Here is a 17,322-nt window from a genome sequence, read left to right on the forward strand (position 1 = left end):
TATTTATAAGTACTCTTTTCAATAAAGATGAATTGCATGTTATTTCAGTCGTCAATCATTCTAAAAAATTCAATTCAATGATTATGTGTTTTTAAGATCCGATCATGCATTGCCGGAGGAGAGTGTCATCCTTGTTCTCACATGTGTACTTGGATCCAAGAACAAAACCAGATCCAAACAAGATCAGCTGTAGGCGACATTGGTACTGAGGTCAATACCACTGGAAGAGGTCATACAAACTGTTATATGGGAGGCCATGGTGGTCACGGTTAACCAGATAATGGTTGGCAATGCTTCACTCTTAAAAAACTGTTTCATGACATATGTCTTCTTTTTTTTATTTTCGGTTCCCTGTATAATTTAATCACTTTTTTTGCCGGGCATTTTTCACTTTTTTACTTTTCTCTGCTTTGACTTTGAATACATTCTAGGAAATGAAATTTGACTTGAATAGATACGAATTTCTTTAAAAGACGTTGTTTTGTTAAAAGATTAGATTCCTTAAAAGTTTCATCAAATATTAGTATATCAGGTAAATCGTCTTACAGTTTAATTTGCATGCAACATCAAATACTGATGTTTAAAAAATAATAATAAAAGCTGACAAAAACATACAAGATATCTCACAGTATACACCGACACAAAATGGTGACAAATGCATATATCTATGAATTAATACTGCAAGAAGGGTTGGGTTCAATTACATTGAAAGGTATTTGAATACTTTCAATAACAATTTATTTTTTTCGTTATTACAGTACATTGCAATTACAGTGATTTTTAAATGTATTTGATTGTGAAGTAATTGATTGATTGCAAATATATTTTAAAACATGAAAAAAATGACATATTTTCATCAAACAACAGATATGCATGTATCGATATGGCAGAATGTTTATATTTTAATGAATACAAAATATACCAGTTTTATATATTGTAAATTTCGATATGCTTAACACGTGTTTCTCATAGCTTTTCTCATTTAAGTCTTAAGAACTTGTATGCTGTGAAATATATGACACCACCACCTGCACAAAGTCCAACACCCTAGAACACTCGGCCAACCAGGCTATATAGCTTTGCAAATTTGACAGTTCTAACATCGTTGGGAATTTCTCAGAACTTTCTATACGTACATTATCTTCCTTGTATCAATTTGAACGCGTCACATTCTGAGATGTCACAGCGGTACGAGTTTGCATCCCGCGGAGGGAATGACCAAAAATTTGCTTCAGAAATATGACAGTTCTAACATCGTTGGAAATTTTCAGACCCTTCTATGCTTACATTATCTTTCCTGTATCAATTTGAACCTATGGAACAGTGTAGCATATAGAGTCGTCACATTCTGACACTATTGTATATATAAATTCGCTCTATTTTTTTCAGTTCTGATAAGAACTTAACAACACTGTATATATCATGTATTTAAATATTTAAATAAGTAATTTGTGACAATTAACCACATGCTAATAGAAATATATTTTTTTATTGAAAAACTACAATATTAATTAACAGATATACAGTTTAATGCAAAATATACTGAAATCAACAAAGACGAGAAAGAAAACAACTTTTATGGTATAAACGTTTGAAACAGTTGTAAGAGTGTATAATGAACAAAGAATTCTTCAACAACATAAAACTGTCAATCTTCAAGTTAAAAATACAGCAAAACTGCATCAGAATAAAACAAGAAAACCTGTGAAATGATCCATTTCCTCTCATCCTCATTCATATCACATCGAATGAATTTACACCAATGCAAGGTAAGTTGTCAATAAAAAGAATTAAGAATTATAATGTGACAATTGATCAAGGATCAATGTTATCATTTTTTTTCAAACTGTTTCAAATTTTATTTCAATATTGCACATAGATGTTTTGATTAATGTTTGTTCAAACAAGAACACGATTTGAGCTAGGTGCTAGAATTAATGGATGTCATATTTCAATTCATTCAGAACTTTTGTTTTACAGTTCTACCTATAACAAAATTAAAAACAACAAAGCCAGTATAAATATCAACCTTTCAGAAACTTTTCAATGCGATAAAAAATTACAAAAAATGGGTTGAAAAACAACTTCTGAAAACTACTAATAAAATGAAAATGTTGGCATGGGTTGTAACAATTCAATGCTTATGAATCATCAACAGAGCAGATGGTACAAACTTATTATAAAGTTTTTATAAGAATCAGGCAAAATTTGAAAAATCAGAAACATGTGTGTCAAAACCCCACCGATCTGACAATATGATTTCACTCAAGAATGTTTTCTTTATTTGAAAAGACCATTATTTGATCTCTGCATCACTGGATTCACTCAGAAAATTTTCAATAGAAAAATGAAGTTTTTGACAGAGATGTCTGCACTTGATATATTCATTTTCAGTGCATTTCAATGAAATTGTAACTCAATGGTCCAGCATGATATGGAAAATCTTGTCTGTTTTCCTTGATTCTGATAGTACAAATAGTCAAATTACACTATTAAAATGATTGTTTTTTTATACTATGTTTTACCTATTGCCTGATTCTTACAAGCACTGACTCTTAATTCTCTTGACTTAAGATTTTTCAACTATTCACTATTACTAACTAAAGAGTTTCAAGGAATGCAATGTAGTATAGTAAGTTTTTTTACAACATATTAAATAAATATAAATAATGGTACAATATCAAGACATGAAAATACAAATAGAATGTAAAAATAATATGAAAGAAGGAACAACAAAAATCACATGCATAAGATACATACATGTATTTCATAAAAATAGTAAAAAAATACAAAAATAGCTCTAAATCTCAGACATTTTAATCAACATTGTTCATAATGACCAATAACTGAAAATTTGATAATATTTTTTACATTTTCAATAATAAAAATACTACCCCTTAGACAAGACTTGTTAGTCAGATTCTCGATATATTTTTATCCCGAATTTCTACTGTTGAAAGCATTAAAAACTGAAGACTAATTGGTACATCAATATGGTGCATAATTCTCTGCATGTTTTATTATTTTTTGTTATATAAATATATATATAGTTAAGCATCATATCTATTTTTAGTGGTATTTATTGATAAGATCAACGTCTACACTCTAATAACAACGAAATCTTTTGCTTTTGAATAGGAGTTAAGGACCCAGTCTCTTGAATTCATGGTGACAAGACTAGCAAGAAATTGTTGTCCTTTTTACGCATGTATAAACAATTAATATATAGGGAAAAAACAATAAGGCACATTGCAAGATTGTCTTTCATATAAAAAGTAAGAAAATATCATAAAAATCACAGTAATTAAATAAGGAGTAAGAACAAGTCAGAACTGCATTCCTACCCGTAGTAAGATATATGTAACACAAAATACAAATACTTAGTAACATAACACTTTGTTGATCACAAAATTTATCAACATGAAACACCATATGAGTTTGCAGGGCCAAGACTGAGGGGCATGGCTGATGGTGGGCCTACTATAAAATGAAAATCAATATGTAACAAGATCAACTTTAGACTTTTCAAATAAAATTCTACTTTTGAAATGAAAAACATCAAAGTTATGACTAAAATACATACATAATTTTTATTTGATAATACTTGTGATTAAACGAATCTCAAGACATCTTACTATTGACATTAGGATGGCAATATGTTAGCATAATACCATTTCCTTTGACAGGATAACGATATTCATGAAAGGCCAGCTGTGACATAGTGCTTTATATGAAAAAAAAAATGGGGAAAATATTTTATAAAATACAGTATTTATACACACTGTAAAAGCTCATCTTTGCATATGATTAACTTACTTTAATCAAAATATATAATACTTTATATCAAATCTATACATTTTTGTGTTAAAGATTCTGTAGAGAAATAAACATAATAAACTAGTCACAATATGGGTGACATACATGTACATGTATCAAAGGAGATATACCTTAAGTAAATACAAAATTATTCAATCGACCATACGTATAAGTCATTCTTACAGCCCTACATGTATATAAACGCACTTCCATAAATTAAAGTATTTACCTTTGTAAGTCTATTCATCTTTTTGTAGCAAAAGCACAAAAAATCAATGCCATGAACAAATCAGAAGTTGTACTAAACCACATCTTACACCCAAACCACCAATTTACTGGCCTTTGACGCTGAAAACATTTTCAAGGTAAAAAAGAAAGCAATTATTAAAGAAAGGAAGCATTCATACTTAAGACTGAGGATGTCAACCAGTACTCGAGTACTAAAGTGTCACTTGATAAGTCTGAGTAACAAGTAGCAAATTGGCTACTCACATACTTTATAAAAATCAATTTTTGTTTGGGTTTTTCCCACACGTCTTTTTTCATGAGAAACAGTGATCCATTTTAACGAAAAATGTCATATACTTGTTTCCTTAATAAAATATAAAGCCATTGGTTTGAGAATTGCTATCAAATTACAATTACTATGCAAACATTCTTTGTTGGTTATGAATAGTGATTTCAGTTAGTGATGCTGAAATAACTTTTTTGTGGAGGGACTTCAAATATGCTGCACTATCTATGTGGGAAACATCCAAATGAGGACAAAAATAATTCCGTAGATGTGGCACAAACTCTGAAGACCAGTTTTGTGAAGAAATACAGAATACCATGAATAATATAATTACATATATACAATCTATTTTAAAAAATCAAAACAAGTACAGGTCAAGTTATAGTATAACGATTATGTTGATAATTGGAGTTTATTGATTATTTCTCTAATACACAGAACTTGATGTTGTCTTATCTACAACCAGCTGTTTATTCAATAACCCCAGAAACTGTTTTGTAATTAGGTAGTAGGTCAAGAGGGTCAAGTCAGGGATACATCATCAGTTTCGCAGTTTCTTGTTGAGTTAACAGGCTATTTATTGAGGTCGTCCTAATTAGTATTTTCTTATAAATTTTCTATTTTTTCATCAGATATTTAACGTTGTACTATTTCATACTTATATACAATGATTTCTATTCTTAGATTTACATGAATACATCATAAAAGAGATGTTATCTTGAACTTTTGGATGTGAACCTCGACCTGAACTTAATAATAAAATGGTGACCAGATGCCGTGGAAATATTGGAGTTCATCTTGACAGTTATAACCCTGCAAATTGGACAACAGCTGAATTAAAAACTGAATTGGAAAAGATTGGCATAAAAATAACAGCTAATCTTACAAACAATCAATTAAGAAGGATTTATCTTGATAATAAAAAATCTCTTCAAGATGTAATCCCTGAAGCCATGCAAGACGAAATTTGTACGTCAGGAACTTTTAATAATACACCAATGGGACAAGCAACCTTGAGTCACGACTTAAATTCTAATACAGATAATGTGACTGACAGTGAAATTTGGCAGGACAGTAATGTGTATAATGCGACTCCTAATCACGCATTTCCACCCAGGTTACAGGAAGTTTTGAATGCATATACGATTTGCGCATCTTCGTCAAATCAAAGCAATGATACTTCAGCTTCACATGTTATTAAACTTTGATGGCAAATACTTTGGCGTTGTGTTAGCAAGCCTTAGCAAATTCAAACAACCAGAAAGAGAAACCAGAGAAATATAGTCTACCAACTGGAATGAGTATGCCAAATTTTCCGCAGCTTATTCCCGTTTTTCCACATGCACATCTGACCATAGTACAGCCTAATCCAACCACAGAAAATGCATCACAAACCCTCCAAATGCCAATTTATACGGCTACTAATTTTAGCCAATGCAGATATGGGTTCCTGGTGTCTAGTTTTTCTGATGTGGATTTGGTTTCTTCAGATATACTAGCCCAAATTATTGCAGGTAATGACATTAATCTTAACATTCTCCTCATGCCTAACTATGAGACACCTTCATAAAAGAGGACTAGGGAAAATAACGACAGGTTGATGAGAAATTTTAGTCTTAATGAGTTCATCATTGCTTTTGGTCGTTATAAAAGGATTATGTGTTCAGCATTTCCCCAAAGAGCTGAAGAACTAGAGGCTGATGTCATAGCATTATGTGACATCAGAGATGTAGGGGTCTGTGGTAATCCTGGCATACTGAACGAGTGTTTGAGCACTTGCTCATTAGTCCTACAGAGTATGAGACAAAATTAACATCCCTTATAAAAACAAAAAAAATTATCAAGTTTTATCAAGACAGTGGTATACCATAGTATGTTTGTCAAGAAAATGAATGTGTTAAAACAAAATCATAACATAACTTCCAAAATTTAACATGCCACCTTATCATAAAACAATGTAGAATTGGAAATATCACAATGGGAACAAAAACTATGCATTAAATACCAAACAACTGTAAGATGTTGATAATCCATTAGATGGTGAATTATGGTATTTATATTGATGACATTTTAGTACTTTACCATCATAAAACTAAATATAAACTGTGCAATGCCTTTACAATTGGCTTGAAGCAGAAGAATTTGTGTTTGGTGAGTTACGAACTACTTGAATTAGTTCATCTGCAGGTAGTGCCATCTGTGAAACTAAATATGATGTGACATCTATCCCAAGATCTTTCAGGTTTTGTAAGTACTCTGCTGTGTAGGTGTCCACTGCATTCTTGTGATCTGTTAATAATAATTAATCATTAGTTATAAATCAAACTTATTATTATTCCTTGAAATATACCACCATAACAAATAAATGTAAAATACTAAAGAACTATTTCAGTAGCCAATAACTGGATTTATCTCCCTTTCTAGCTGAAAAAAAAGATCCATACAAGTCTACATGTCAGTACATAAGTATCTTCAATTTATATATAAACATTTAGCAAGTTAATTAAAAAGTGAGTTTAGAAATTTCCTAAAGTAATGTACTAATAAAAGCATACATGAATACTGCTGAAAAAAATTGGCTCAGTTCTTCATGATAAAAATATAAGAAAAATTATCTAATATCTGCATAATAAATTTTGAAAAATATTGGTTTGATCTATTTTAATTTACATATTCAAAATTAGGTACCATCTACAACATGAAATTACAAAAAAATGGCTAAATTTAACATACAAAAAACTGCAGGAAAAACTTAATCAAATTTCTCTATAATACGAGTTGCACATTTTCAACATGTTCAATTTGTATATAAAATACTGTGCAAAGTTTGAGTAATATTGGTTTTTAATTTTTTTATTAAAATATAACACAAATTCTGTTGCAATAATTATGTAACAAGGCTTTTCATTGGCTCTAATCAAGCATAAAATTCTCAATCCACATGTAGGAGCAGATTCACAAATTATGTGCATATGAATATTATGGTCAAGATAATTTGCATAACAATAAAAATGGCAGATGTGCTAGTTTACAAAGAAGATTTTAATGTTACTGTAGAGTATTCATAGTAATTAAATGAATTGTTTTACTTCCAAATGACCTTACTTTGATTCCCTATGAAACAAGATTACTAAATCTTAAGTCAAACCCAAACCTCCATGGCTTTTTATAAAATATTTTCTTTACAGTAGGATGTTGTAAAGTGGTAAATGGGGGTCATGGAGGACCCTGATTAAAAGAATTAGAAATAAGATTTCATGCTTCACACCTCATTTAGAAGATTAAATTTGCATAGAGATAACCATTTTGTATTTAAAGCTCTGTGGACAACAATCTATAGTTTTACCATCGCAAATAACCATTTACCTGGCTCCACTACATGTCCCCAAGAAAAACTCAATTTGCGACTGTAAAACTACAGATGGATGTCCACAAAGCTTCAAATATAAAAGAGTTATATCTCAAACACATTCCCTCTAAATGTGACAGGTAGATAGATGGACAGCTAATGCCTATTTTCACCATTTGTGATGCAGGTAAAAACAAAGAAGAGTTTCATAAAAGAGATAAAAGGTCAATGTCATATTTAGTTCTTAATGAGTACAAGAAGTCTTGCCCATAAAGTAAAATGAACATACTCTCTTAAACACAGATATAATATTTAATTAGATGTGTAGTGAGAAAATACAAGATGTTTCCAATACTTTTTCATATTATTCCTCTTCTTCTTATAAATTGTTTGTTTTGTTTGAATATTCACTAGAAACAATGTACCATCAGTATATCATATGCAGTGTGTAAATCAGAATGTGCACCACCACAGACTTAATCAAGTTAAAAGAGTGAAAATCAACATACATATTGATCCTGGGGCATAGTGCCTAGTATGACAGACAATACTGGAGCAGTATCAATAAATTTTGTTAGTATGACATGCAGTACCTACAATTCTTGTCAACAAATTTAAAAAAACAGCTATTTTACTCAGTAACTACTGTATTCTTCTGCACATTTTTTCTTTGTTCCAGGAGTGGGTGTGCTGTATACAACAAAACAATGAGTTTCTAGCTTTCTTCTGCAGACATTTTGGGAATCTGAACCGAAGTTTCAACAAAAATCAACATCAAGCCATGTTGTATTGTTAAGTACAGTTTTATTTGAAATAACAAATAAAGTTTTAATGCTATTTAATAATTGTTTTATCCAAGGGTCCAGAACTTTTGACAGCCCATGCCGGACATTTTATTAAACTTCAACTGACGTTTTTGTCAGTCTTTTTACATGCTCAGATCGAAAATAAACTTTGTATGTAGTTATTTTAAGATAAATATTGGAAAGTGTGTTATTTCATCACATACTCTGTCTATTACAAAATATCAAAGCAAGTGAACGAGTTTGGTTTCGACCACATGTGGACGTTCCAACATGTAAACAAAACATTATACATCTCGGACTTTTTCATCACATAGGCAAACAACCGAAAACTTCCGAGTGATGAAAAAAATGTTGATTATTCATAAAAGAAAATTGCGAACACATTTTGTCTATTGATTTAAATGGTCTGTTGACTTCTGTGTTAAAACGACTGATTCGAAGTTTCAGTTCCATGTGCTTTTGTTACCTCTGAAAGATCGGCGGGAAAATGGCGGACTTGTCAATCTTTTTTCTTAAATAATAAATGTATGAAGATTCTCCGAGTTACTTCAATTAATTCATATAGGCAATGGACTGCATAATTCAATTATGCTATCAACTAATCAGTTACAGGTAAATCACAGTCACAGGTGGGTGCACATCGGCTAAAATTGAAAGACATCTGTCCATTAATTTCCAATAAACAATTAGGAGACTGGTAGACAGAATGTTTATATACTAATAAAACCACGCAGACTGTAATTTATACATAATATAAGGGTTGACAATTTATTATGTCCGATATTGGAAAATTGTCGTCGGTCATTTGCAAAATTTGTCGGACAATGACCGGCATTTTTGACCATTTCCGGATCAATGATTTTATCCATCAATACCATTTCCATGTACATTTTGTATTTCATAGTTAGAACGAAAATCCATGACAAGCTTCATATATCTTTCTCATCAAATACATAATAACGGGAGTGCCAATCTGTCTTCAGGTCCTTTGTTATCTTATTACTAAATAACAAAAGATCAATTTCAAAGGTGAAAACAATTGTCAACTAATCTTTTAATCCACTTGATGAATTGTTTCCAGACAAATATCAATATACAAGCTTCACCCCCATTGTATATTCATGAAAAACCTGATTTGCATGCAAACAGGAAATGTGAACATTTCAGCCAACTCATTCATTGGATCCAATACATCAGAGTACTTTTTTCAAACATAGGGGAACATTTAAAAAATGCTTTTAGTTATAAGATTAAGATGAAAGGGTATGCATTTCAGGGAAGTAACTGGAATCTTTTCATCTCAGTGTGGTCTTCTGCTGAAGATTTTTACTTGCTTCCCAATGCATGTTTTACACGGAAATTAACTTTTTTCGTCAGTCTCCCTTGTCACGAAGGAGGTGACTGAATTACAAAAATGCGTGGAATACATGGAAAAGTTCAGTAATTAACACAAGTTCAAACTAAAGTGTTTGTTACAACTGCAGTGTCAAATAAGATTTGGGTGTTACACCTCTGTAATCTAGAAGGTTTCCAGGTTTTGCCTGTTGGGTTACTACTAGTTTGACATAATATATGTGTATTATACATGCTTTTGCAGGATAAGTAAGTGGAAAGAGTGAAGAATCAAAAATATGATCACAAATGCCTAAGCCAAGAACACCCAGATTTAATGAGTGTATTCTTTGGCAAAAGTAATTGTATTTTGGTTATTCACCTAAACTAATTGTTTATCCTAACTATTATATAGATCTTCTTCAAAATTTACTGGTACATTCGATAATAAATTAAAAATTTTATGATCTGAAGATTGATGCTCTTGTTATGATGTTTTGGCAGGAGAAAGTTGGAGAGTGAAATTACAGAATTTATCATACAATTGGTTAATCAAATTTTATTACCCAAGGAACATTTGATAAATCACTGCTATCTATTTAATAATTTAAATGACCTCCTACCTATCTTTGCTTTAGTCATCAATGATCTGATCTGTAACCTTTGTTGATTCTGCATTGATTTCATCTCAAGATCATGTGCTTGTTTTGTCTCTGAGATCTTCTGTTTGTGTTCCTGTTTCTCTTTCTCCATCTCCTGAGCTATTTATAGATATGAATTATGAAATTAAAGATTATTCTGAGAGTTTTGCATGGCAATACAAAGTGCCCTGCTGGAAAAAATCTGTTGAAAAGATCTGTACTTGGTAAGAAAAGTGCAGGAAACTGAGTCTATACTCATTTCCAAAACCCTAAGACCATTACTCATTACAATAATCAAAGGACTAGAACAAAAATCAAACATGATCTGTAACTTGTCATGGTATAACAATGTACCAAATATCAAATTTATATTGGCAAGCATGACCAAAAAAAAGTGTGGAAAACTGAGTTTTTGTATTAGTTTTCTAAATCCAAAGGCCATAAGTTAGCAAAAAATCAACAAACCAAAACAAATTTGAACTTGATGTGTAACCTGTTATGGTTAAGCGATGTACCAAATATCAAATATATATCTGCAAGCATGATGAAAAAAAGTGTGAAAAACTGATATCCTGGACTGATGGATGGATGAAAAGCAAATCAAGTCACCTTTGGTGATAGCTGCTTATATATTAAAGACAAGAGTTGCCAATAGGGCCTAATAACTACAGAGAATGCTTACAAACCTTTTGCCCTAAAACTATTAATATTTTGTTATAAATTCTATTTTCATGGCCTTATATTTTATAAAACTATTTAAAAAATTCAATTCCTGCTAATTTTAACATCACCATATACAATGTACATAATATTGTGACCTACCACTGTGTAAAGTGCATGAAAATCAAATTAGTAATATAGGTAAGGATTGGGGCAAAATACTATGGGAACACTTATTGCCTATGAACCATTAAACTGATAAGCTCACAAAAGAGGTCCGAACGCCTTTATTCCTTAAAATGAATACAATATCACCAACAGCAAAAGAAATAACAGATCTTTTAATAAGAAAAACAAAGCAAAAATTTTTAAGTGTGAATAAAAAGGAGGGTATCAAAGACAGAATTATCCATGGACAAAAACATGTTTGAGAACATATAAACTGACAAAAAACAACAAGAAAGACAAAAAAAATAAAAACACACAAAAATAAGCAGCAAAAAATTCACAAAAGGTGAACTTGTGTGCTTTGTATGAGTGAGAAGTTCCTGCTACTTAAAAGACTCTCTCCATGCTACCTGATTGAACATCATATCCAGCAAGAGGAAGAACAATTAAACAATATTCTATTACCTTTATGATTTTAAAATCTTACCTAACTTTGCCCTCTCCTGCTCTTTAGTTACTTTAAGATCTGCCAGTTTCTGTTTTTGTGCCTCTATTTCTACATTTAATCTTAACTGTGTTCTTGACTCTATTGCACTACTCTGCATAGCCTACAGTCAAAAATTCATATTTAGCTTTGTGAACCAGTTATTGACTCTCTTTGTAAGTAGCAGTTTTGTATAAATATCAGACAGGACCAGGCCCGGCACCACAAAAGTAAAAACATACTTAAGTCTGAGGATATTCTTAACTTCCATGGTAACTTCTTTGAAATCGATGACGTCACAAACAGTTAAGAATTTTCTCAGACTTCAGTAATTTTAAAGTTTTGTGGCACTAGGGTCTGATATAAGCATGTTAACAACACACTAAATTCACTTTTATTTTTCATATGCAGGCCACAAAACCAATCTAAGCTATTTCATATTACTACTCCTAAGGATCAATCCCACTGAAAGTGGTAATGTTGATCAATTGATTAAAAATGAAGAAAACTGTACTTGTTTATGAGATATTGTTAAAGTTTTGATGTATAAGAAGAAAAACAGTACCCATAAGTTTACATGTAGAGTGCATGACAATTGATTTCGAGAGATAATCAGTTACAAAATTTCCATCCATTAATTAAATCTGGAAGGTAAACTAACTGACTTGAGATTTCTATCAATCATAAGAATACCACTAAAGATTCTGTAAAAGTTTCATTTAATTTCATTCAGTAGTATAGGAGGAGTAATGAATGTAAACACCTCTGTGTAACAGAAGGAAATACAAATGGATGGAGGACAGGAACCCCTATCACTATATACCTAGGGGGTTTAATAAATTTGCAAACATCTTTTTAACAACAATACCTGAAGCTGTTGGCTGGCATGATATCCTCTAAAGACAACTTTCTGTATTGTATACCCTATTCTGTCAGCTCTCTGCACTAATGATGTATAGGACTTCAACTCACTTAATCCCTGGGTCTGTTTTAAAAACTCTTCAAACCTTTATGTTTAAATTATAAAATGGACAATTACAGATACAACAACAATACATTGTTTTTTTCTACAGGAAACAGTATTCAGTAGAACAACTTTTATTGTACAAAATATTCGGATTAGACTTAAAGGACTTACCACTTGTCTGAGGTAATATTTAGCAATTTGGAGGAAAAGGAGTACTGTATTATTGTTCCAGGGATATAGATTTACACAATTTCCGTGGGTTTGGTAAACCATGAAATTTTGTTCCAACAAAAAGGAGATATTTTACCATTCATTTGTATGAAAGAGTTGTCATATCCATGAAATCAAGAATCTAAGAACTAATCATTTTCCCCTAAAACACAAAAATTGGTACCCACAAATAAAAATACTTCCACAGTATAACAAAACATTTGCAAGTTCTAATTTTTGTGGATGCCAAGTGGTGCACTAAATGTTAGAGTTAATATTTTGTGTAATATTCAATACCCTCAATGCTGACAAGAAGTTGTACGTGATTTACAAACACATAACAAAATGTACAGCAAACAGGAGTAATGCTATCATGTGAAATTTTTTATCAAGCATCACAAATCTAAACTAACTGTTCATGATTTTTTTTGGTAAAATGACACAATTATACCTTCACAAGTTCTTTGATCAGACAGGAAGTTGTAATAATTAAATGACACATAGAAACACTAAGTGAGTATCAGTACATACGTTATTTTTCCAGCAAAGGCAATCACATCTGAACACACAGCACTGAAATAAATATAAATTGGATGTACATATATTTGCAATATTGAACAATATCAAATATGACTAAATTATTTTAAATGGAATAGAATTCTCAATATTTATTTGAAAGTGTACTGATTGAGTTATTAGTGGTTCCTGTCATGATTTTATATCACCTACTCGGTCAAATAATGGTCAGGACTTGACTTTACATATTTTGTTGTTTAAAATTACTGTAATCACAAAAGACAACTCATTTTGCATCCCCATGACCTAGATTCAAAACTGATGCACTAAGAAATAAGTATTGCATGTCACATTTTTTAATTTCATACCAATTAAAGGATACTGGGCAGAATTCATGCAGAAGGATACTGTAAACGTATCAATTTCACGGCAGCTAATTTTCGCTGTTTGTGAAAAGTCAACATATTCGCAGGTATTAATTTTCACGATTTTCAAGATTGAAAAATAAAGATTTTCAATAGCCTCGGCTGTGCATGGTTCCAATTTTGATCAGTTATTTTACTGTTAATATTTCAATAAATTAAGATAAATTAATAGTGGCTGTTAATAGAACATAAACAAATTGACAAGTCCACATGTATAGTTTCTTCTGGCCATTTTAATCTAATAGTATATTCTTATTAAAAACTTAAGAGAACTTACTTAATTGCTCAAGCCGTAGCTTATTGTAGGGATTAACTTTAGACACTTTAATTGCATGTTTACGAATAACTTTTTATTGACAGTTCTTAGCTTGTGTATTTAACGGTAATCTTTTATCGGTGATTACCTTTAGTGTGTTTGACACTTACATCTTTGTTTTTGTTAATAGAATGTTTGCACAGTATTGATATCGATTCTTTGATGTGACAGACACTCTATGGCCAATGATAAAATCATTATGTAAATAAGATTATGAATTTAGAAATTATTATCCAAATGCTTTTACTGTATACGTTTTATTATAGACCTAGTGTAAATTCATACCTGATTGCATTGAATGATATGACCCTTACACAAAATGATGTTTCTATTCAAAATTGTGGAAACCATAATACAACGGTCAAAAGGCTAAGTAGTTTGAATATATTTTCACATTCTTCAGGCCATCACAAAAATAGTGAAAATTAGTACCCTGTGAAAATTAATTTGTTTACAGTATCTGTTGAAAATTTGTGAGCATAAAGAATATTTTAAAGGAAAATTATACAGGAAATCAATAATTTATCATCATGCTACATAGTGACATTTCAGAATAATATATCTTCTACAAGCAGTTTTCTTCATACATAGAATTTTTCATATGAATGGCTGATATCAGGTTTATTTTTAAAGAATATTATGGATTAAATCTAAAATCAAAGAGTAATCAAGGGAACCAAGGTTATAGCGGTAATCAAAAGAATGCAATCCAGACAATAACCAGACATGGAAAACAGACATACACAACAAAGAACATAAAGTGACTAAAATCATACATACAAAGTAACAAAAGCAAATGAGCAACTCGGACTCCACTAAAAACTGGGAGCATGGAACAGGTGCACCAGTGGGGTAAGCATCTTCTGCTTTTCTAGAAACACCCGCCGAGTTGCTCATAAAAAGTCAAGTCCTGGGTAGACAAACGAGAAGAGGAAAACTATGACCCATTGAATTAATCAGTTTTCATGGTGCAGATGGATACACCATAACGAAATCACAATCAAAATTGTTTGCCTCTGTTGGCTTAATTCTGTAGAGATACTTACTTGATCATGTCTGCTATAGGATCCTGGGTAGTATCTAACTGTAAATCAAAATTAGTGCATTTCATTAAAAAAATTTCTTTATTGTGCAACTTACATAAAGTTTTCTTAAACAAGGTCAAAACCAAGCCTAGCATCTCCTTCATGTCTACAAGTATACAATGTTCAAAATACTATTTTAGTGAGCACTTCTTTTTTAACATGTCAAAAGTACAGACTGACAGACAAAAAGAATTAGTGTTTGCTTTGCCTACAAAGTGTATGTCTCACAATTTACAAAGTTCAAATGACTATAACCCACAAAATTAAATCAAACATCCATTCTAGGTAATATGCAGAACTATTTATCATGTCCTAACTACCTACAAATTAAAATGAAATTTTACGCAGTAGTTTCCTATGAATTAGTTTACAAAAGTGTGACAGACAGACAGACAGGACAAAAAACAATATGTCTCCCCGTCAAGTAATAGCATTTTTTGCATCTTTGTTGTGGAGAACATCAATAAATATCTAGCCATGTGAATAAAGAAATTCTATCTGTTCAAATATATAAATAGCAGATTAAAATATATTATGTTTCTTTAGAAAATGCATCTGTTGTGCATAGTTAGTCTTGTTTTACAAGGATATACATTTTCTATCTTTTAATTTAACTATCACTGAAATATCAATCTGGTGTTTCCCTGGAAGAGGAAGAGACTATAATGTGTCAGAAAAATATGTGCACATCAGACATCTAAGTGAATGTGATACATAGCAAAAAAATATTTGCATACAGATAAATGCACACAGACTACAAAATAATCAATAAAGGTAGTTTCAAAATTAAAACTGAAAATAGAATTGAGGGATATTTTTTGAATGGGCAAAACCTTTACAGCCAAATTTTTACTCAAAATTTGGGAAATCAAGAATTAGTAAACTTTCAGTTTTTTTTTATATAATCGGGTAACTTTCATTTAATAAATAGGGTAAAAATCACTCCTTCTTTTTCTAAGTACATGTATGCTGTAGTCAGTCTGAAAACTGCACATGTACCATATAAAAAAATGTGTGTAACTACCATGTCAAGTAAAAGTGACTACACCTGGGGAAGTCAGATGAGCACAGAAACTACTTCCTTGTGCCTACAGTTATAAATTAAAGATTAAAGGGTGAAAATCTTACAAGTATATACCACAATTCATATTTACCATTTTCATAACATCTTGTAGCTCATAAAATATCATGAGTTTAACAGTTATCATGGTATCATCTACAGTCCTAACTTCCTTCACCTGTAATAAATACCAAACATTGTACCATCTACAGTCCTAACTTCCTTTTAATAAATACCAAACATTGTACCATCTACAGTCCTAACTTCCTTCACCTGTAATAAATATTAAACATTGTACCATCTACAGTCCTAACTTCCTTCACCTGTAATAAATACTAAACATTGTATCATCAACAGTCCTAACTTCCTTCATCTGTAATAAATATTAAACATTGTACCATCTACAGTCCTAACCACCTGTAATAAATACTAAACATTGTATCATCTACAGTCCTAACTTCCTTCACCTGTAATAAATATTAAACATTGTACCATCTACAGTCCTAACCACCTGTAATAAATACTAAACATTGTACCATCTACAGTCCTAACTTCCTTCACCTGTAATAAATACTAAACATTATATCATCTACAGTCCTAACTTCCTTCACCTGTAATAAATACTAAACCTTATATCATCTACAGTCCTAACTTCCTTCACCTGTAATAAATACTAAACATTATATCATCTACAGTCCTAACTTCCTTCACCTGTAATAAATACTAAACATTATATCATCTACAGTCCTAACTTCCTTCACCTGTAATAAATACTAAACATTATATCATATTAAATCCAATACCTCAGGTACTACTCAATAGCTTTAGTAGAATATTATCATATAGTATTAGAGAAAAAAAAATTGTCTGAGGTCAAAAACTTGTCATCTCTTTTTGTTCTTTTGTAATTTTTAACATGTATGTTATTGTTTTTTGAGTGTTGGTTCTGTACCATTTTATTAACATTAACTTC

The 17,322-nt window shown here is 31.0% G+C and overlaps 1 protein-coding gene across 1 annotated transcript in view; it reads right to left on the reverse strand.

The window, feature by feature from the left end:
* Positions 1-1,470: 1,470 nt before the first annotated feature.
* Positions 1,471-17,322, reverse strand: part of LOC148616310 (uncharacterized) — a 28,709-nt gene continuing 12,857 nt past the window's right edge. Inside the window, exons 6-12 of the mRNA XM_088583219.1 lie at positions 16,444-16,527; positions 15,251-15,288; positions 13,479-13,520; positions 12,639-12,777; positions 11,774-11,894; positions 10,441-10,578; positions 1,471-6,619 (exon numbers count right to left, since the gene is read on the reverse strand). Of these exons, the coding sequence (XP_088439345.1) occupies positions 6,447-6,619; positions 10,441-10,578; positions 11,774-11,894; positions 12,639-12,777; positions 13,479-13,520; positions 15,251-15,288; positions 16,444-16,527 (735 nt within the window). The 3' untranslated portion in view covers positions 1,471-6,446. The remainder of the gene's footprint in view (positions 6,620-10,440; positions 10,579-11,773; positions 11,895-12,638; positions 12,778-13,478; positions 13,521-15,250; positions 15,289-16,443; positions 16,528-17,322) is intronic.

Source organism: Perna viridis, chromosome 5 (genome assembly GCF_037379345.1).
Source record: "Perna viridis isolate PV_CMFRI_1.1 ecotype Kerala chromosome 5, ASM3737934v1, whole genome shotgun sequence".
NCBI classification, from domain to species: domain Eukaryota; kingdom Metazoa; phylum Mollusca; class Bivalvia; order Mytilida; family Mytilidae; genus Perna; species Perna viridis.